Source organism: Ahaetulla prasina, chromosome 6 (genome assembly GCF_028640845.1).
Source record: "Ahaetulla prasina isolate Xishuangbanna chromosome 6, ASM2864084v1, whole genome shotgun sequence".
Lineage (NCBI taxonomy): Eukaryota > Metazoa > Chordata > Lepidosauria > Squamata > Colubridae > Ahaetulla > Ahaetulla prasina.
Window position 1 is genome coordinate 63,281,288 of NC_080544.1, and position 22,760 is coordinate 63,304,047.

At 38.5% G+C, this 22,760-nt stretch overlaps 1 protein-coding gene across 4 annotated transcripts in view; it reads left to right on the forward strand.

The window, feature by feature from the left end:
• Positions 1–22,471, forward strand: part of ARHGEF4 (Rho guanine nucleotide exchange factor 4) — a 187,498-nt gene extending 165,027 nt beyond the window's left edge. Inside the window, exons 7-15 of one of the 4 annotated variants that reach the window (XM_058188540.1) lie at positions 5,772–5,951; positions 7,405–7,599; positions 10,417–10,596; positions 12,642–12,874; positions 13,616–13,745; positions 15,364–15,495; positions 16,665–16,908; positions 18,272–18,349; positions 20,167–22,470. In XM_058188540.1, the coding sequence (XP_058044523.1) occupies positions 5,772–5,951; positions 7,405–7,599; positions 10,417–10,596; positions 12,642–12,874; positions 13,616–13,745; positions 15,364–15,495; positions 16,665–16,908; positions 18,272–18,349; positions 20,167–20,327 (1,533 nt within the window). In that variant the 3' untranslated portion in view covers positions 20,328–22,470. Of the gene's footprint in view, positions 1–5,771; positions 5,952–7,404; positions 7,600–10,416; positions 10,597–12,641; positions 12,875–13,615; positions 13,746–15,363; positions 15,496–16,664; positions 16,909–18,271; positions 18,350–20,166 lie in introns of those variants that run through there. The other 3 variants (XM_058188541.1, XM_058188542.1, XR_009155769.1) reach the window with 3 other exon arrangements.
• Positions 22,472–22,760: the final 289 nt, after the last annotated feature.

The window sequence follows — 22,760 nt, forward strand, 5'->3', positions numbered from 1 at the left end:
GGTACTGGGGTAACTGATGTGCCACCACACTCTCAACAACCTTCACCACAAAGCGAAGTTTGGAGACTGGACGATAGTTACCCAAAACAGCTGGGTCCAGGGAGGGCTTCTTGAGGAGGGGCCTCACCACCGCCTCTTTCAAGGCGGTGGGAACAACACCCTCCCCCAAGGAAGCGTTGACAATTCCCTGGAGCCAGCCTCGTGTAACCTCCCGGGTGGCCAGCACCAACCAGGAGGAACACGGGTCCAATAAACATGTGGTGGCATTCAGCCATCCCAGCAACCTGTCCATGTTCTCGGGAGCCACAGGATCAAACTCCTCCCAGATGGTCTCAACAAGACTAGCCTCCGTCACCTCGCCTGAAACTACCCAATTTTGGTCCAGACCGTCCTGAAGCTGAGCGATTTTGTCAAACAGATACCTGCTGAAATCCTCAGCACAACCCTGTAAGGGATCATCGTACCCCCCCTGGTGAAGGAGGGAGTGAGTCACCCTAAACATGGAGGCTGGGCGGTTCTCTGCTGACGCAATGAGGGTAGAAACATAGGCCCGCTTGGCCTCCCTCAATGCCACTAGATAGGCCTGGGTGAAAGACCTAACTAGTGTACGGTCAGCTTCGGAACGGCTGGACCTCCAAGCGCTCTCTAGGCGTCTTCTCTGGCGCTTCATCTCCCTCAGCTCCTCGGAGAACCAAGGAGCTGGTTGAGACCTATGCCGGGTCAGAGGCCGCAAAGGCACAACACGGTCCAAGGCTCCCGCCGCGGCCTGTTCCCAGGCCGCAACAAGCTCCTCGGCCAAGCCGTGGGCCAGATCGCCAGGGAACGGCCCAAGCTCCATCAGGAACCTCTCTGGGTCCATCAGTCGCCTGGGATGGAACCAACGCATTGGTCCCGTCTCCCTGCGGTGTTGAGCGGCGGTCCGAAAGTCCAGACGAAGGAGAGAGTGATCTGACCATGACAAAGGTTCAGTGACTAATTCTCGTACTTCCAGATCACTCAACCACTGTCCAGAGACAAAAATCAGATCCAGTGTGTTTCCCCCAACATGGGTGGGGCCGTCAACTAATTGGGTCAGGTCCATGGCCATCATGGAGGCCATGAACTCCCGAGGCGCCGTTGACGACATACCGGCTGATGGCAGGTTGAAGTCTCCCACGACCATAAGCCTAGGGGTATCAACCGCCATCCCGGCTATCATCTCCAGCAACTCGGGCAGGGCTGTTGTCACGCAGCAAGGAGCCAGGTACGCGATCAACAAGCCCACCTGCACCCTAAGACCCCACTTCACGTAAAGGGATTCACAACCGGCTATCTGAGGTACAGTGGCCTCCATCGGCTCTAGACTCTCTTTAATAACCACCGCCACCCTTCCACCCCTACCTTGGGCCCTCGGCTGATGAAATGCCCGAAAACCTGGTGGGCACATCTCCACCAGGGACATCCCTAATCCCATATCAAATATGAATTTCAAATATTTCTTTTCTCAGGAAAGAGAATACTGTATATGATGGCAACTCAGATTTCTGACTTCAGTCTAGATTTTTTCTTCTCATATCAGCCGATTGATGATTGGAGAAATGCAAGCAGGAATGAAGTCTAGTGCAGACCCAAAAATTGAAAACTGTTTATTCTTGCATACTTATAGACTTATGGTTTATGCGCAGGACTGAGACTCTTAATTAGAAATTCAGTGCAAATATCTTTAGGAGAGATGGGTTTCCATCCCTTCTTAATTCAATTATTCGCAAGAGCACACCAACAGTCACAAAGACTGAGTATTCAGCTGTTCTTTGGCAACTGGGCCACTCAACCTGAACAAAAATGTAAATGTGATGAAACTTTTGACACAAGAATTTGGGGTTAATTTTAGTCCACCATAAAACTCCAAAATACATGTTTACAGCCATCCAGCATTCCTCAGCTTCTATCACCCCAGGAAATTATGAGAGTCTCAGATGTTGACAAGCATTTAGTATGTGTAGTGGTTATTATTTTATTTGTTAGAATGACCTTTAGTATTTTAAATGCAAAGACATGACTGTTTTTGGTTTTTAGGCTGCATATTGTTCAAGGAGGTTCCTATGCAATGTAATATATGTGAGGCTGGAGAAGAAGGAATCTTAAGAATGAGACCAGATGCTATAGTTTTTTTTTAAATTTATTTTTGTCACAACATTATATACAAGCACATATAATGAAAGAAAACAATAGGACAGGAACAGTAGGCACTTTCTGCACTTATGCACACCCCTTATAGTCCTCTTAGGAATGGGGTGAGGTCAATGGTAGACAGTTTTTGGTTAAAGCTTTTGCGAGTTTGAGAAGAGACCACAGAGTCAGGTAGTGTGTTCCAAGCATTAACAACTCTGTTACAAAAGTCATATTTTCTGCAATCAAGATTGAAGCGGTTAACATTAAGTTTGAATCTATTGTTTGCTCTTGTATTATTGCAATTGAAGCTGAAGTAGTCTTTAACAGGAAGAACATTACAATAGATGATTCTGTGTGTTAAACTCAGGTCATGTCGGAGTCGGTAGAGTTCTAAGTTTTCTAATCCCAGGATTTCAAGTCTGGAGGTATAAGGTATTTTGTTGTTTACAGAGGAGTGGAGAACTCTTCTTGTAAAGTATTTCTGGATTTGTTCAATTGTATTAATGTCAGAGATGTGGTATGGGTTCCAGACAGGTGAGTTGTATTCAAGAATGGGTCTTGCAAATGTTTTATATGCTCTGGTTAGTAGTGTAGTGTTTTTCGAAAAGAAGCTATGCAAAATTAGGTTTACAACTCTTAGAGCCTTTTTTGCTATGTAGTTGCAATGGGCTTTGGCACTTAGATCATTTGATATGAAAACTCCAAGGTCTTTTACAGGATGGGGGTCAACAGTAAGGTAATGTCCATCAAGCTTGTACTTAGTGTTTGGGTTCTTTTTTCCAATATGTAAGACTGAGCATTTGCTGGTTGAGATTTGGAGTTGCCAAGTTTTAGACCAATCGGATACAAAGTCAAGGTCTTTTTGAAAGGTAGTAGTATTGTTGGTGGTGTTAAATAGTTTGACATTGTCAGCAAAGAGAACACAATAACTTGAGATATGGTCACAGAGATCATTTATGTATAGTATGAAGAGTGTTGGTCCAAGAACGCTGCCTTGTGGAACACCACTTTTGACAGGAACAGGATTTGATAGAGCATTGCCAATTTTGACCACTTGTTGTCTGTTTGATAGGAAAGCAGTTATCCAATTGTGAAGAGGTCCTGAAATGCCGTAGGATTTTAGTTTTAGGAGAAGTTTATCATGTACTACTGAGTCGAAAGTTTTGCAGAAGTCTATGTAGATTGCATCTATTGCTTTGCCTTGATCAAGATTAATAGTCCATATGTTTTTGCAGTAGAGAAGTTGTAAGTTACGTGATAATTTTTTCCTGAAACCAAATTGTTTATTAGAGAGTAGGTTGTTTGTTTCAAGGTGGACGGTAATGGATTGGTTGATGATAGATTCCATTACTTTGCAGGTGACGCAGCATAGAGAAATTGGTCTGTAGTTTTCAACTAGGCTGGGATCTCCTTTTTTGAAGATAGGGATGACTGTGGCTAGAGACCAAAGTTTGGGAAGGGAACCAGTCGTGAAAGCTTTATCAGAGGTTATGCTTAGGGGTTCTGCTATATTAATGGAAAGTTTTTTTAAGAAGTATGCACATAGTCCATCAGGCCCAATAGATAAAGATGGTTTCAGGTTGTGAAGAGCTTTTTCAACATTATCTTCAGTGAAGTCTATATGTGTTAAGTCGTCGTAATCGTTGTTGGTACGATTGGGAAATGTTGGATATGTGCCATCATTGTTAACGAAGACTGAGCCAAAGAATGTGTTAAAGAGGTTTGCTTTAACTGTTTCATCGTTACATTCTTTGCCATTAGATTCTTTTAGTGGTGGGATGGATCTTGATTCTTTAAGTTTATTGTTCACAAAATTATAAAAAGCATGATTGGAATTTGTATGCAGAAAGTCTTCTTGCTTTGTGTGGTAAATGGTGCATTCAGTTTTTACTTGGTTGCAAATATTTCTGTAGCGGTTTTTGAAGTTTGTTACATGGCCCTTTTTGTTTTTTCTCCAGAGGGATTTTTTTTTTGGATTGAAGTTTTTTTATTGATATGGGTAATTTGTTTTTTTTTAATTCTGGTGGTGATTTGTGGTACGTATAGTTTGATGATTCTATTGATTTCAAGTAGGAAAACTCTGTAGTGGTCTTCGGCAGTGATACAGGTTGAGAATAGATTTTGCCAGTCAAGAGATGAGAGGTCGTTGTTTATAAAGTCATAGTTGGTTTTTTTGAAATTGTAGTTAGGAGTACTATACTTGTGATGATTTATGTGAGGGTGTATATTGAAACAAAAGTCAATCATTCAGTGGCCACTGTTGGAAAAGGGTTCTTCTATTTGTAGTCCATAAATTGAGTTTGTGTTATTGCAAAAGATGAGGTCAAGGCAGTTGTTGAGTCTTGTATTGTTAGTTACTAGTTGTTCAAGACCTAGGTCTGTAATGGCGTTGTATAGAGTAGTATGGATTGGTTCAGTTGTACATTCATTTGTTATCCAGTTAATAAAAGGTAGATTTTAGGTCACCCAGGAAGATGAGAGGATATGGGCAAGAGGTGGCCCATGTTAGCAGTGTGGTTAACATATTTGCGTGAGCGATGTCGTAGTCAGGGGCTCTGTAGCATAGTAAGAATTGAAGTGTGGTGTTAATGGACAAGTCACATACAATAGTTTCAGAAAGAGAAAGTTAATGTGCAACCTGAATATTTTGTAGGTTCAGAGATTTTTTGTAAAAGATAGCCACTCCACCACCTCTGCGGTTTTCACGATCTGATCGAAAAACTTGATATTTTTTGTTTGAAATAATGGAGTCAGGGAGGATGAGTTCAGCCATGTTTCACAAACAAATATAATATCAAATGTACCATTGTTTAACAATAGGATAAATTCAGATAATTTGTTTACAATACTTCTTGCATTTATTAATTTACATTTGAGACCTGCAGTGTTTGGTGTAGAAGAGGTAAGGGGCGTGCATACCTATTTTTGATTGATAGTTGATTGAGGGTTATGTACTACAGGTGGTTGAAGAAAGGTTGGTTGAGCAATGAGTGGTTTTTCATTGGATGGTTGGAGGTTTTGTACGGGTGGTTGGGGGTTAGTTGGTTAGTTAGTTACGAGGTGTGTGGCTGTGAATTCTAGTCCTGTACAGCTAGGTGACCTTGGGCCAGTCGTTTCTCAACCATGTGAAGGTAGCAATGGCAAATCACTTCTGAAGAACCTTGGCAAGAAAACTGCAGGGACTTGTCCAGGCAGTCTCTGAGAATTAGACATGACTGAACAGAAAAAACAAAAGTAGTTTGGACACAGCGGATGCAAGTTTTAACAACTAAGTAAATGGTGCCCCTCCTCAAGCTTGACATTATATATATGCTTGACAAATATAATAAATAAATAAAAATAAATAAATTAAAAATAGTTGCTAATTGGTTTCTAATTATTAACAAACTTTAGGTTCCTGGTTTGATAGAAAAGAGAGGAAAAAGAAACTTAACAGCACTTATTTCAGCAAAGCCATACTTTTGTTGTTTCTTAGATCAGTGACAACATCTCCATTAAAGCCTACTGGATAGGTAGTAGGGCAAAGACACCCCCTCCCCCTTTTTGTCTTTTCCCTCCCCAGCAAACTGGTTCATCTCTCCAACATGACTTTGTGAAATTGTTTGTGTTCTCTGTTTCAGCTTATCAGTGATGGTGGTGTGGTCTATGCAGAAGCACTCTGGGATCATGTCACTATGGATGACCAAGAACTAGGTTTCAAGGCTGGCGATGTTGTTGAAGTCATGGATGCTACTAACAAAGAATGGTGGTGGGGCAGGATAATGGAGAATGAAGGCTGGTTCCCAGCCAGCTTCATACGGGTAAGAACCCATGTAACCCTTCATCAATGAACTGGGAAAAGAAGATAACCTGAATGCATCATTGTGTGGTTTAAATACTATTGGCTACTAGTTTTAATATATTTTTCATACAACAATAATTTGTAGTTATCTGTCTTTCTTTTTAAATTGTGTAAACCTATTTTTGGATTATTACTGGATGTTTTGTATGTTTCTCATATTTATTCAGAAAGACAGAAAAATGCTGACGATTGCATTGGTCTTAGAAGAACTATCACTTCCCATGATTTCAACATCATTCTCTGGGGATGCAGTCCAAGATTGATAATGATGTCATTATGCTCCCTTCTATGGTGCTTAGTTTGAGTGGAAGAGGAAAAGTTATAAATACTTGATACATGAGTAAAATTAAAAAACGTATTTTAGAATGAAGATGCAGAGTTGAGGAATATATGTTATATAGCTGTCTTATGTTACTCATATAATATGCTGTCATTTGCTCTATAGCCACATTAGTAAAGATAAGTACTTCCAATGGATTCTTTATATGCTGGGGATAAAATTCTTTTCTAAGATAAAACATTGATCAATGATATTGGCCAATTACCTAATTCACCATCAAAAAATACTTAATCTTTAATATCATAAATTGTGATATTACATTGAACATTCAGGAGGTGCTGAAGTACAGAGATACAATAATCTGAACTATGCAATTTTTTAATACCATTTTCTTCTCAAAACATATTCTTGATATATTGGATATCAGTTCCCAGAACTTCCAATAGGCTTTGCCATTTTTTAAATTGAATTTATGATGTGGAACACTACAGTTCTTATTGGGTGGAAACTAATGATGGGCAAATTCTCCCAGGCTTGGGACTGGCAATTATACACAAAAGTGTATAATTATAATTTTTTTTTTGTTTCCTCTAACAATCCTGCATAGAATCATGAATAGCCTGCTCCAATTCTTGAGTTCTGGAACATAGAACCCCTCCTTGTGAAACCATATCCTTTATTAGGATAGGATCTGCATCTCTTTATTAGTAAAAGTTTCTTCTTCTTCACATCTGTGAGATGGCTGTGGCTCATTACAGTTACCTCTAACTCTGTTGTATGTTCCTTTTAAGATGCTTAAAAGAGTTTGTTGTCCTTGAAAAAGAATAGAATGCAGCAATACTAGAGATATTGAAGAAATAATGGTCAGAGTACTTCCTTGGTTCTAGAAAGGAAGCAAAGATGTTACTGTTGAAATAGATGTAATAATAGCAAAACAGACAAATGGATTTCTAGATGAGATGGAACAGGGATTAATTAGGGATTTTTAAGTCCATACCTTGAGCCAAGGCTTTTCAAATTCTCACCAGCCAGAATATATCTCACAGGCTTGATATTTTCTCATGGCTGCCCAAACTCCGCCTCCCTCTAAGTAGTTAAATAATGTTAAGATAATAATGCATATGTGATACAGCTCCGAGTAAACCAGGATGAACCAATTGAAGACTATCCTCTGAAGTTAGAAGATGGTCGGGAAGAAGATGGAAGCAATGCTGCTCATCGCTATGGAATGGGGCATACAACAAAGGATCAAATGAGAACCAATGTTATTAATGAAATTCTAAGCACAGAAAGAGATTACATCAAACACCTAAAAGACATCTGTGAGGTAATGAAGCATATAGGTAATATGTGTTGCTTGCTAGTGTAAATTATCAAAGATGTTGATTGGCTCATGTTTAAGAAAAAAAATTCTAAAAAGCTCTAGAAACATAGAAAACTGACAGCAGAAAAGACCTAGTGATCCACTGAATCTGCCCTGTTTTTCTTTTCTATGTATATTTTTAAATTTAAAATTTAAAATTATTGTCAGATGATGGACACGTGTTTATCTCAAGCATGTTTAAATTCAGTTACTGATGATTAACTCACTACCTCCACTGGAAATAGATTCCAAGTTTCCACTATTCCACTATTCTTTCTAACATTACTTTTGAACTTCCCATGTTCTTAATTTTTGCTTAATATTGAAAAAACAGCCTTCTAGAATCTTATTCACACCCTTAATATATTTGAAAATTTCAGTCATGTCCCCCTTTTCTCTTCTATCCTCCAGGCTCAGTTCCTCCATCTTTCCTGATATCTCTTGTCCCTCAGACCTTGTACCATTTTGTTGCTCATCTCTGGATTCCCTCAATCTTATCAATATCTTTTTTTTAAGTAAGGTCTCCAGAACTGGACACAGTATTCCAAATGGGGTCTAACTAAAGCCCTTTATAGCAAGATTAAGACCTCATTTTTCTTGCTGGTGTTTTCTCTAATGATGCATACCAGAGTTTTGTTTGCCTTCACAGCTGCCTGTCCATAATGTTTACACATTTTGCAGTGATCTCTATAAGTGTATCTAAATCATTTTCTTCTGTTGTTCTGTCTAACACTGTACCCCCAATACAGTACCCTACCAGAGGATTCTTTTTCACCAAGAGCATGGCCTTACATTTAGAAATAATGAGCTGCAGTCTCCACATTTTCTAATAAACTTTCAAGCAATGCAAAATTGTTTTCCATGTTAGGAATACCTCCAGAAATGTCAACTCTATTATACACCTTTGTGTCATCAGCAAAAAGACAAACCTTACCTAGCAATCCTTCTGTTATATCACTTACAAATATATTGAACAAAACAGGACCTAGGACAGAGCCTTGTGGTACATGGCTGATGACTGGTCTTTGTTCAGACAGTGTCCCATTAATATCACACACTGGGATCTATCCCTGAGCCGACTTCCTTTCCACTGAACCACCCAATGCAGGGGTGGGTTCTACTTACCTTTACTACCGGTTTGCAATGGGGCTGCGCTTGCTTTGCGCATGCACGCTTCTGCACAGAAGCTTCCTGATGACATCCGGGGGCAACCCAACACTGACCCAATGGTTAAGCCCTAGCCTGTATAACCTTTTGAGGAACTCGTTATGTAGAACTAACAGAAGCTTTTCTAAAATTCAGGTAGGTGATGTCCAGCACCACCTTCATCCAAAACATTTGTGACATTAAAAAAATCCAATCAAATTAGTTTGATGTGATCTGCCTTCAGCAAAGCCATTCTGCTTTGGGTCTTTCAAGTTGTGTGCTTTTAAATGTTCTTCAATCCTTTCTTTCAGGAGTGATTCCATTAACTTTACGATTATAGATGTTAAGCTTCCTGGCCTATAGTTTCTAGCTTCTTCCCTAGCTTCTTCCTTGTGGATGGGTACAATATCAACTGTTCACTAGAACTCATCCTTGAATTAATCTCTTCTCATCCTCTATTAATCTATTTCTTCTATATATAAGTCCTAAGCACTGTATCCCTTAGGGATTCTATTTGAAAGACCACAAGAATATGACAATTTCTACCACTTAGACTTATTTTGAATTGAACTGAATGCTTTATTGGCCAAGTGTGATTAGACAGACAAGGAAGCTTCTGGTTCAGAAGCTCTCAGTGTGCATGCAAAGCAATTGGATAATAATAATCAAAATAATCATAATAATACCAATAAAAGGGGAGAATAAAGAAGATAATAAGAATAGTACTCCAGCCATGCGATATGGGTAAATACACATAGACATTAGACAGCACTGTGAGAATTAAGTGTTCAGCAGAGTGTTGGCACAAAGGAAAAAGCTGCCCCTATGTCTAATGCCCTATAGTGCCATCCCAAGGGGAGGAATTGAAACAGTTTATGTCCAGGATGTGAGGAGTCTGCAAATATCTTCTCAGCACTCCTTCTGATCCACACGATATATAGGTTTTCTATGGAAGGCAGGCTGGTTACAATTGTTCTTTCTGCAGTCTAAACTATCCATTGGAGTCTGAACCTGTGTTATTGATTTGGTTGCTGTACCAAATCAGACATTTATAGAAGTACAAATGGCAGACTCAATGATTCCTCTGTAAAATTGTATCAATAGCTCCTGGGCAATCTGAACTTCCTGAGTTGACACTGGAAGAACATTCTTCCAGTTTGTTGTGCCTTTTTAATGATGGTTCTAATGTTAAGTGTTCATAATAAAGAAAAAATAAGTTCAAATAAGTTTTGCATATTTTCTTTGTGACTCATCATCATCCTATATAAAAGTTTATCAGGAATCTGAGAAAACCAAACTGAATAAAATGCCAGTGAATCATTTCTTACAATTGTAAAGTATGTTTTTTTGAGTATGATATGTAGATGCAATTTAGTTTCATTTAATGTAAGGCTTGTGTTATGTCTGTCTCTAATTATGGGCATCTTAAAAGAAGAGGTATCGGTCTTTTGAGTTTTGAATGCAGAAATTCCAGGTTTGATTTTATAACAATTAGTTTTTTTCAGTGCATGTCAATAAGAGCTAAGTTGCTGTAGCACCATTATATTGTTGTCCCATCTATATAGCATTCTGACTAGGACAGAGTGGAACTGCAGATTATTTTGATTCTGCCTTACAAATCTTGATCCCTTCTAGGGCTATATAAAACAATGCCGTAAACGAGCAGACATGTTCACAGAAGAACAGTTGAAGACTATATTTGGGAATATTGAGGATATCTACAAATGCCAGAAAAAATTTGTTAAAGCCTTGGAGAAGAAATTCAACAAAGATTGCCCACACCTAAGTGAGGTTGGCTCTTGCTTCTTAGAATATGTAAGTTGACATTTGTGCAAGTAAGCAAACTAAAGGCCAGGTTTATAAGGCATTCTGGAAATTGCAGTTATGTGACGCTATCTCACAGTGAAATACATGCATACCCTTCAGGGGCCTGAACTTCACTCCAAGAATTCCGAGCAATGTCTATTCTGGACAGGAAATTCTAAGAACCCATCCCCCCCACACCTGTGATGGAGTGGCTGATGTATTAAGAATGCTCACTCCAAAGTGTCATTGAGCTCAGTGAACCCTATTCCTGGAAATTATACTTACAATTGTAGCCTGAAAGAAGAAAACATTGACATTGAAAACATTCAGATAATTGTAGTAAATTATTGTTTTTATTTAAACAATAAATATTTTTGTATTAACTTTATGTTTTTCGTTTATACAATTTTTATCTTTTATGATTGTAAGCTGAGTTACCCTGAGATAAGATGACAAACAAACAAACAAAGCTATGTTAAAGCTTAAAATCTGACAACAGAAAAAAATGAGGACTAACTAGAGAAAGAGTATTCACCAATTTCTATTATTTTTATCAGCAGTGAATACTAGTGTTGCAGTCTATACATCTTTACGTTTCCAAGTTTGAAAAACATTGCTTTAAACTCAACGGGAATTATTGGAAATTGCAGTACATTTACAAAATGTCTGCCTCAGTCTTAAGCAATAGACTGAAATGTTTGAATGCCTTCTGTATACAAGGTTATAGAGCTGGTTGAACCTACAAGATACTCATTTTTGCCTCTTTTTCTAAGTGGGACACAGTGGCTCAGTGGTTAAGACACTGAGTTTTAGACCATTAAAGGTCTGCAGCTCAGCAGTTCAAGACCTCAGTGCCTTGAAATGGAGTGAGTTCCTGCCAACCTAGCAATTCAAAGCATGAAAATGCAAGTAGATGAATAGGTACCACATGCAGGAATATAATAGCACTCCATATTTCGCCATACTCTCTTTACTGTGGTGTGAAGGCATGCTGGCCACATGACCATGTTTTTCCAATTCTGGCTATTTGACTTAGGAAACAAGATGAGCACTGCCCAGAGGTGGGATTTGATCAGTTGGGCAAACTGGTAGCTCCGATGATCAGTTGGGAGTGAACTGGTTCACCCCAATGATCAGATGGGCCCACCCGCCCATGATATTTTCCTACCTTTATCTTCTCAGCTGATTCGCGTGGCAGAGCAGATTGCCGCGCCTCAATTGTGTTTCTCCTCCAAAGAAACGCAGAAGTGAAGATTTCTTCAAACTGTGCATGCATGTGCAGCGCGTGATCACCGAACCGGTTGTTAAACTGGGAGGATCCTACCAGTGTCACTGCCCCTTAAAGACAGTTATGACTAGCAGGGTAAAAAACAAAGGGATAATTTTACCTTTTTTTTTCTTCCCTCTTAAGGTATGCTAGTACAATTTCATTTTCAAATTTAGTATGTCAATATAATTTTACACCTAATTTATGATATAACAAGAAAAACATTAAACATCATAATTGGCAGATTTTCTAGTTTAGAGGCAGAACTATAATTTATTTTCAGTTTTCATAAATTGGCTACTAAGTGACCATTTTCGCTTGTCCACAAGAATAAGAAATAACCAACTAAGCTCTGAGAATGTCCATCTTTTCTCAACCTTTCCTCCCTGGAGAAAACCCTTGACATAATTTCCTGGGAACTCCTGCATAAAAATTATTATATTAACCGTTCAAAGAACATTAGCATAAACTGCAAGCTGAGTTGTGGTGTGTCAAAATTCCTATTACTATGAGCACTTGTATTGTATGACATGTGAAATTAAAAAAAAAAAGTGTTTTTTTTTTAAACCACAACCTCTTGTGGAACTCCAATTGAGAAAGACTGGCCTAAGGTATTCTTCTGTTGTCCAATTGAATTAATGTAATTGTTCAAGATTTCACGTGGTATTGTACTCATATATTTTAAACTATGTTCATTTGTATTTTGTGTGAGGCTGGATAATTCTGGTTTCAAAAATAAAATTGATCCTGTTCTCCATAATATTTTTTTTTCCCCTTTCCAATTCAGCAAAATGAATTCCAGATTTATTCAGAGTACTGTAACAATCACCCAAATGCTTGTATGGAGCTTTCCCGGCTTACCAAAGTGAACAAATACGTCTATTTCTTCGAAGCATGCCGTCTCCTTCAGAAAATGATTGATATCTCTCTGGATGGTTTCCTCCTAACGCCAGTGCAGAAAATTTGCAAGTATCCCTTACAGCTTGCAGAACTGCTGAAATATACCAATCCACAGCATAGGTAAGGAGAAATGAGGGATAAAAAAAATAGATGAAAAGAAAAATGTCATTATGTTTTAGTTATCCTAACACCTTTTGTTTGGTAACATTCCTTTGTGATTAAATTTAAGCAGTCTTTTTCTTAGAGATCTAACAGGTTATTCACCTTGATGGGCAAATTTCATCCCCCCCCCCAAATAGCATTTAAAAACTAGTTGCCTTGTAACAGAAGAATGATTGCAAATGATTACTGCAGGTTTCAGAAGCTCCTTCTATGAAATCCTGAGATTCTGCCCACAATTTCCATTGCCTTTATCAGAAAGTAGCATAAATTGCAACAGACATAGGAAAATAATAATCCATTTCTCTGCAGAATCAACAGGGTGAGGGACAGTTAATGCTACTTCAACACTTGGAAAAACAAATATTTAAGAATAATCAGCATAACTGATAGCCATTGCAAAAGTTTGTAGTTTAGAAAAATAATAACCCAGTATCAAAATATTAAGCACAGTGTTGTAAGTTCTCCAAATAAATAGAGAAAAAAATTAAAATTGGGGTGATGACATATTAATTGCACTCTTTCTCTTTCTTGCTGTCTTTGTGTGACTGTCTGTCTCTGTCTCTCTTTCTCAAATGAGAGATAGAGGTAGATACATTTCATTTTGACCCATAATTTCCTTGCCAATTTTTGGAAGGCTAGTTCTTTGCATTTTTGTTCAATTTTTGCTTATATCTCTAAAGGAATCTATTTCATCTGTAGGGATTTTAAAGATGTTGAAGCTGCTTTGAATGCCATGAAAAATGTAGCACGGCTCATCAATGAAAGGAAGAGGCGTTTGGAAAATATAGACAAAATTGCTCAGTGGCAGAGCTCAATAGAGGACTGGGAGGTAAAATGAAAACATCTTCAAAACAAGGAGCCACATGAGCATTATTCTTGCTGATGTGCACGAACTCATAATTCATCTACTGGACAAGGGAATACCACATACTATCTCACCCAAATTAATAAATTTTTACATATTTTAATTGATAAATTAATCTACTATTTCTGTCTGTTTGTTATTAAATTAAATAACCCTATTTATAAATTCGCAAATATTCCTGTTACTTGGGGCCAGATGCTTAGCAATAAAAGCCACAATTAAGCTAAATTAATTCTTAGTCTGAATTACAATTACCCAAGAATGTTTTGACTGTAATTAATGCCTTCCACGTTGTTTTCAAATGGACGGCATTTGTTGAAAATAGACTCTGCTTCTGTTTATAATATTCTGTACTTCAGAGCCTTAAGTGATACAAATTGTCACTGTTTCCTTAATAGTTATCAGCACTAGCACATCATATGGTCATCTGTCAAAAGCTAAAAAACTGGAGAAGTATTTTCTTTTGAGCTAGTCATATACTGGCCACAATCTAACACAAAATCAAATGCACTGAAGTTATCCACAGTAAATGCTGTTAAAGCTTTTGAGTAAATGTACATATATATTCTTCATGTGCTTTGGATCTCCTCTCTGCTGGATTGTGACCTTTCAGACACCATAAAGAAGATTAAAATACAGTATGGATTTACTGTACAATTGGTAATCATACCATTTTGGGAAATAAAGTCAGTTGGAGTTCAATACATAAAATCATATCTCCCATGGATATAGAAGACATACGAATCTGCTCTGGAGTGTGCTCAACTTCAGTGAGGCTTATTCTCATTGAAGCATGCTTGAGATTGTATTCTGCATGTTTCTAAATTTAGCTCTAGGAAGCCCTTCTTCTCTGATTTGCCAAAAGTAGCATAGTCTAGTTATGTTGGATCACAGATCCCTTTATTCTCAAAGCATGTTATTTAGTAGAAAATATTACTCCAACCACATTATTTTCAACACTTACTATAGAATAGGATGCCAGTTTACAGCCAAAAATCTCAACAAAAGATTAGCCTCACTAGGCTTGAGTGAAAGAGCTATTTCAGTCTGACTTACATAAGCCAGATGATGAAAAACCCATGGGAACCCTCAGGAAAGTATGGCTCAGGCTTATTTTTAAAGTTGTAGATATTTAGTAATTCCAAGTAATTTTTTGTTTGCAAGATCATTTGTCTTCTACATCATAAAATGTTTAAGGAAGATTGGCAATGATAAATCACTTGATGTAGACTGACTGATTTATGTAAGATTAACTGCGCCACTTGCCACGTGGAGTCAAACTCTTAAAAATAAGAGCAGCTTATAAAATAACACTAAGATCATCACACATTGTTTCAAACACTTTTCGTATTTCCAAAGGGCAAGGGAGAAAGGAAGAAAAATTGATTTGGAATAGTAGCAAACGCTTTTATGTGGATGCCCTGATTTTTAGTCTTAATGAAACTAACCCAGAGGGTGCAAAGTTGGAAGATGAATAATAAGCCGTTTGTGACCCTAGAGACTTTCTGTACTAAGCTGCTGGATGTTCCTTATCCTATTCTGTGGAAAAGAAAGTGATGTGCCCTTCTGTTTTGATTGAAAGGGTGAAGATGTCCTTGTTAAGAGTTCTGAACTCATCTACTCTGGGGAGTTAACCAAAATTTCCCAGCCTCAAGCAAAAAGCCATCAAAGAATGTTCTTCCTCTTTGATCACCAACTTGTATGCTGCAAGAAGGTAAGCTAAGAGCTACTGCTGCCTCTGCCCACGTGCACTGTCTCCTGGTGGCAGCAAAATTACATCTTTGCTCAATTGTTTTTTAACATTCGGCATTCAAGCATTTTGCTTAAAGAACATGACAGTGTGTTGGGGGTGACCTATTACGTTAAACACCACTGTTTAAATAGACCAAGGAAAGAATCTGGGAGAGGGGCAGAGAGAGAACTCTGCCAAAATGCCTATAAGGCTGAAGTTTCTTTCAGGTTGGCTTTCTGTGCATTTGTGCTAAGGTCGTTAATGGAAAAAGCCTGTTGTGAACTATTCTGCAACGCTGCAGGAAAGTTACACATTTAGCATTTATAAGAGAAAAGATGCAGATGAAAATGCTATCAAATTAAATCTATCAGAATTGCCACCCTTGTTCTTCCTTAGAATTTAAATTCTACAGATGTATGGTAAAACAAAGAATTCTATAAAGATTTCCAATTATTATATGTATCCATCCAGTTAAGAATTAAAATACATGCCTAAGTGAGAATCCTCAAAGGATATGAGCTGTGGTGGCGCAGTGGTTAGGATCAGGGGTGAAATGCTACCGGATCGGACCGGATCATGCAATCCGGTAGTGATCGTGGCTGGTAGTTTGGCAATCCGGTAGCGATGGCGGAGAAAAGCTCCGCCCACCCACCCAGGTGTCATTACTTCCTGGTTTTAACCAGGAAGTAATGTGTTTTTTACCTTCTGCACATGCACAGATGTTTTTGTGCATGCGCAGAAGGTCTGTGCATGCATGTGATGCGTGTGGGGCGCGTGCACTTCTGAGCCGGTAAGGAAGGTTAGTAGATTTCACCCCTGGTTAGGATGCAGTATTGCAGGCTAAGTATGCCCACTGCAGGAGTTTGATCCTGACTGGTTCAAGGTTGACCCATCCTTCCATCCTTCTGAGGCCGGTAAAATGAGAACCTAGATTGTTGGGGGCAGTATGCTGACTCTGTAAAGCGCTCAGAGTGCTATAAAATGTAAAAAAGAAATTTAACGTAAATCCTGAAAGTAATATTTGTTTCAGATCAGATAAGGAGTTTTAAAAAACTCTGTACTGTTAGTCAATACATGGGAAATTGTTGTTCCATGGCTAACCATTGTTGCATCAAAAAAGCGCGAAAATATGCTTGCTTTTTTTCCCTTAGGATCTCCTAAGGCGTGACATCCTCTATTATAAGAGTCGGATCAACATGGATCTTATGGAGATTCAGGATGTGGAAGATGGAAAGGATAAAGATTTCAATATTACTATTAAAAATGCATTCAAGCTGCATTGCCAGGACACTGAAGAAGTCCATTTATTCTGTGCAAAGAAACCAGAACAGAAGCAACGCTGGCTCAAGGCATTTGAGAATGAAAGGAAACAGGTTCAGCTTGACCAGGAAACAGGTATGCAATAGCCATGAACTATCACTGGGAACCACTATGCTATAAATGTCTTTCATTGAAGTTTCCTACACCTTGTCTATGGAGATTCTGAGTCATCCAGGTCATGGTTGTCCTTAAAAAAAGGTGCTTTTTAAAGAAGCAGCTGGACTTTCTGGTTCAGCTCCAACTTCTTAATGAAAGAATAAGACAGATCAATTTCACAATTACTAGAAAGTCTAGTGGCCTCTTGAAAAAACACCTTTTGAGTTTCCTAAACCTGAACTATTTATTAAATTCTTAAAATGTTCCCATTTCATTATTGACTCTATATTCTCAAGAGTCACATAACTGCAAAAATTTCTATCACACATAATTTTTGAACTTTTCCTAATCTTACTAAAGTGTTTATCTTAGAAATCTAGCTTTGCAGAGTATTCATAAGTAAAAGATAGAGAACAGTGGCCATTAATATGCTGCTGAGTTACCGGTGACTAGGGCAAACGGAAAAAAAAGTTAATTATGACTCATCCTTGTTATGATTGCCATACCACCTCAGTAGTCATGTGATTCCATTTCATGTGCTTGCCAACTGATGGCATTTATGGATGGCTGCAGTATTATAGGGTCATGTGATGTTTTTTGCTATTTTTTGGCAAAAAAATTGAATTCAGATTTATGATCACATGGTTTGCTTAACAACCAAGGTGATTCACTTAATGGCCATCATAAAAATGGCTGTAAAATTGAGTCCAATCACATAATGACTCAACTTACAATTACCACAACTTAAGACCAAAATTTTGGGCTCAGTTATGATAATAAATTGAGGACTACTTGTGGCCAATGATAAGGAATTCTGAGAGTTACAATTCAGTAAAATCTGGAAAGCCATAGGATTCCCTAAATTAGTATCATCCAAATTAATGTACTTCCAGTCTGTTGGGTCTTAACGCCTAGAATTGCCAGCCCACCCTGTGAATTGTTAGGCTGACAGGGAATTATAGAGATTATAGGCTCAATATATCTGGAGAAGTTTGAAGAAGACTGCAGTAGCCTATCCCTTTATCTTATCCCATGGAGACCCTTTGCCTGCAGCAACTTTTTAGCCTTACAAATCGAGTTCTTCCTCTTAAAAAAATCCTTCCTGAAAACTAGACTGTTTTCTGAAGAACTTTAGTCTTATTTTTTCATAGTTTCCATTCCTATCACTTTCCTCCTCAGACCTTAATCTATATTTGTTATACTGCTTGATATAGTTTCTATTGCATGCATTGGGATTTTCTGCTTGATACGCCCCTTGTCCCCGTCCCCCCACCCTAATGCATATGTTTCCATGACATAGCTAGAAAAACCTCGTTGGATTAATTCCTCTTTCATCTTCAAGGTTTTTCCATCACTGAAATGCAGAAGAAACAAGCTATGCTTAATGCCAGCAAACAAAATCAGAGTGGAAAGCCCAAAGGCAAGTCAAGAGATATGTCTGCCCTCCTTGTTAACCTCTTCCCTAAAATAAATATCACAGCTCAATGGCCCAAAATTATCTGAATTAATAGGCTATGATCTAATCCTTCGTTATCTTCAGAAGCTGCAGTTTAAAAAAATCTATTCAAAATCCAAGTAATTACTTTAGAATATTTTGGCTCTATTTGGCGGTGCAGGAATCACAAAGGTTAACATCTTTGTCAAGCTGAACTTAATTCCAGGTAACTTCAGGGCCATATCCATGTAATTTTCGTGGCAGTGATTGGGAAACATTTTACCACTGCCTTCTTGGAGTCTAGGCCAGTGTTTCTTAAACTTGACAACTTTTAAGATGTATGGATCAACTTCCAGAATTCCCCATGACTAGATTATAGTTCTAGTATTCCTTGATATCCCCCAGACAAATAATAACTAAATTGACTTTGCCTAACTTTTAAGTCTAGATAAGGTTGGCCAGATGCTGTCCCCTGCTGGGACAGCAAAGTCACAGCATTGAGTCTTTTAATGAAAATGGTAATGCATGAAATATTTTACATCAGCTTGATTTTATTGACTTTCTATGTTAAAATGTGAAGATGGAATGTGGTGACCCTACCCCATACTGAACTGAATATAATTGCCAGCATGTTGTTCACCATTGCTTCTTTCTAGACGGCATTTGTCTGGGGAAACAGGAGATGTGCAATAAGTACTAAGCTTCTCACATGTCCTTTTCACAGCCAAGGACAAGCTGCTAAATTGCATGATAAGCATAAGACCATTAGTAGCCCCTTAATTGTAGCAATGATAAACTGCAAACTGAATTAATTGGAGTCTGTATTAAAAGCATGTTACTTTCCCAAACTCAGATATGACAAATATTTAATTTAATTAAAGAATACTATTTTTCAATTTAACATCCTAATGCAGGAGTGTCAAACTCAAGGCCTACAGGCTGGCTCTGGCCCATGGGGTGCTTAGATCTGGCCCGCAGAGCCACCCTGGAAACAGGGATTGGCCTGCGGTGACTCTGCCAATGAAAACGGACTCCCGAGCACCGTTTTTGGCTGCGACAGCCTCCTGCAACCTTCTGCTGGTGAAAATGGTGAAAGTTTTCACCAGCAGAGGGTGGCAGGAGGCCTTCGCAGCTGGAAATGGAGCTCGGGAGCCTGTTTTCACTGGCAGTGTTTAGGCTGCCACAGACATTCCCAACATGAGTGACATAAAGAAGGCCACGCCCACTATGGCCACACCCACCCCAGCCCCCTGAGGTCAAACACAACCCTGATGCAGCCCTCAATGAAATCAACTTTGACACCCCTATCCTAATTTGTTTTGCGTTCTTTTACAACCTAATAATTAGGCTCACATCCTAGAATAACTTAATATTCTGGCATTCTCCAATGGGAGTTCAATGGGAGTTGCAATCCCACTACATCTAGAGGTGTGAGAGTGAAGAAGTCTGATAAATAAAGTTTTTAGAGAAATAACTGAGAAACAGCCTGCAGAGGATGTAGTCCTCCCCCTTTCTTCCCATGTATTCACAGTAACGACCTGCTGCTTAAGAACAGTGCTTAAAGATTGCAATTTGGGTAAAAAAGGGCATCAGATTGCAATTTGGGTAAAAAAAGGCATATTGAGAATGGGACACTCCTGTTCTAAGAGGAGGCAGAGCAGAATATACAACTATAATATATATATTATATATATATATATATTATATACTATACATATATACTATATACTATACATATTATAGTATATAGTATATATATATACTATAATATATATATATATTTTCTTTGCTCATTTCATCAGCAGTGATCACTAGGACGTACTATGATTTCTTGATGCGCCAGAAACACCCTACTCTGCCTACAAACCTTCCCCAGCAGCAAGTCTTCATGCTGGCAGAGCCCAAACGCAAGCCTTCAAACTTCTGGCAGAATATCAGCAGGCTGGCACCATTTCGAAAATGAGGGGAAGCAGCCTGACCTTGTGCCTGAATCCCTTTTGAGACAGCACTTTACGCTTCTGTCCTGCAAGCCCAAGCACTGCCTCCACCTCTGGCTTAGCATCCTCTCCCTCCCGACTCCTTTCTTTTGGATCAACTGGAAGAGCTTCAAAGTGTTATGATCTTGTTGTGTATGTGCATGTGTGTATGTCGGTGAAAATGAACTTGGACTGCCCATACACCTAGGAGAAGACGGATGTCAGAATATTTTTTAAAATTCCTTATTGTCCCTTTTATTCTGGACCGCCATCTGGAACCTTCCATCTGGGAACCTTTATTTGGGGATTCAAAAAGACTGACCGGAAAAGACAACAGTAGATGAGCAGCTACCACCACTTCTTGGTCATTTGCTCTGACCAGCTATTTGACATGCTTATTGGTGCCCATTTTCCTGATGAGGTTCTCCCTTTCTCCTACCCAAATTTTCAGAACATTCCCAGAGATCAAACGTTATCTTCTCTTATGTCAAATAGCTGATCTGGAACCAGTACTTGATTAACCAACCTGAGGTATGGCTAAGAGCCAGGACATTTGTAGCCTAATTGAGTTAATGTATATAGGGGAGGGGAAATGAGCCTAAATTACCTTTTAATTTCTTTTACTTTCTCATAGCTCCTGGCCAACAATATTTTTTTTTCCAGTGTTTATAAAATGTTTATTTATGTAACAGTGCAAATAACTGTATTTTGTAAGTTTGTAATCTGTTTTGTCAGGTTTTAACTTGATGCCTCTTTTGCCTCTTCTTTTCCACTGAAGAAAGCCAATATTTGGAAGCCTATATCAACCTTCCACAACTTGATGTCCTCCAATTGTGTGGAAGTCCCATTCCAAGAATTCCAAAATAGGTACATGAGGTTTTGTGGATTCTGGGAGTTACAGTCCAGATATATCTAGGAGGCACAATATGGAAGAAAAGTTGACCTATATTCCTAAAGATACAATACATATATTTATCTAAAGATTAATTTCAGGCATGCCAGGCATTTACAAACTAAGCAGTATTATTTGGAACTATGGTATATCACCTATGCAACACTCTGCAGAGGAGGTGAGGGTGCTTAAGAGAAGACAGGAACACAGATTCGCCAATTTTTATGGAGAGTGTATATTCAGATACTAACCACTTGAAAATTGATGGCACTCTCTCTCCATATAATCTTTTGATTAGATAAAAGATTTGCCTTACAATAGTGAAATAGATAGAAGCCATAACTGACTGAATCCCATCGTTTAGGGATTTCCTGGTACTGTGAAATTAAAAGTGAAGAACCCAACCTACCCTGGCATGACATTACTCCAGGGCAGTAAGCATTCAGCAGTGTGATGCAAAACGTTGCAGGGTCCAACTGTAGCTGACCAGCCTTCAGTTATAGAAAGCTAGAAGCATGTACAGAATCATTCTTGCACTTTCTCTTTCCCTCTTTGGAGGGGTTACATTTAATTTCATAAAGAAAATTGTAAAACTGACTTTTACTCAGTGTCTCTCTTTTTTTCTTATACAGAAATGTCTTGTAACCCAATAAGCATATCCTTTGCATTTGATTATTCTTAAATGAACAGCTACTGTAATTTGCCTTGGAGCAATCAGCAGTTTTTATGTCATACGAGGTACATACTTGTGTTTAGTGTGTATCATTATGTATCTGTAGTTCTACATATTGAAATGGTAGACTACTCAGTTTCATTCCAGACAATATGGGAAAGGGTAAAATAACAGAAGCATATATCCATAATTTCTAGATAGTCAAAGGTCCTCATCTTTTACCTTAAAAAGTAATATAAGGATAAATTAACATCTGGTCATGCTGCGTCTCAAATAGCAATCATGTTAATTATGCAGGTCATTCACTCTTGTGTTAGTATATGAATACATACTGTACATCAGCATATAATTTCAAAAGATCCACAATGACCAGGGGAAGTTGTGAAGATAATGGCCAGGTATTTTGTTTTTGAATTAGCACTCAACTGTCACAACCACGTGGACATAATCATATTGTTTTCTTGGCCATAATGCAGAAGTGAATCACCTGTCTTCTAGGGCAGGGGTCTCCAACCTTGGTCCCTTTAAGACTTGTGGACTTCAACTCCCAGAGTCCCTCAGCCAGCAAAGCTGGCTGAAGAACTCTGGGAGTTGAAGTCCACAAATCTTAAAGGGACCAAGGTTGGAGACCCCTGTTCTAGGATACCTATTCAATCCAGTCTACAGTCCTAGAATTCCTTCCATCCTTTACTCAAATGATAATCGGGTCTGAGATTTACTATTTTTTTTTAAAGTTAGCTACCTTCATACAGGTGCTGTGTCCTGCAATGCTAACACAATATGCTTAGCTTGAAAGCTTATTCAGTAGGCACATATGCCATAAACATGCTTCTCATAAGGAATGTGGCAAATAAT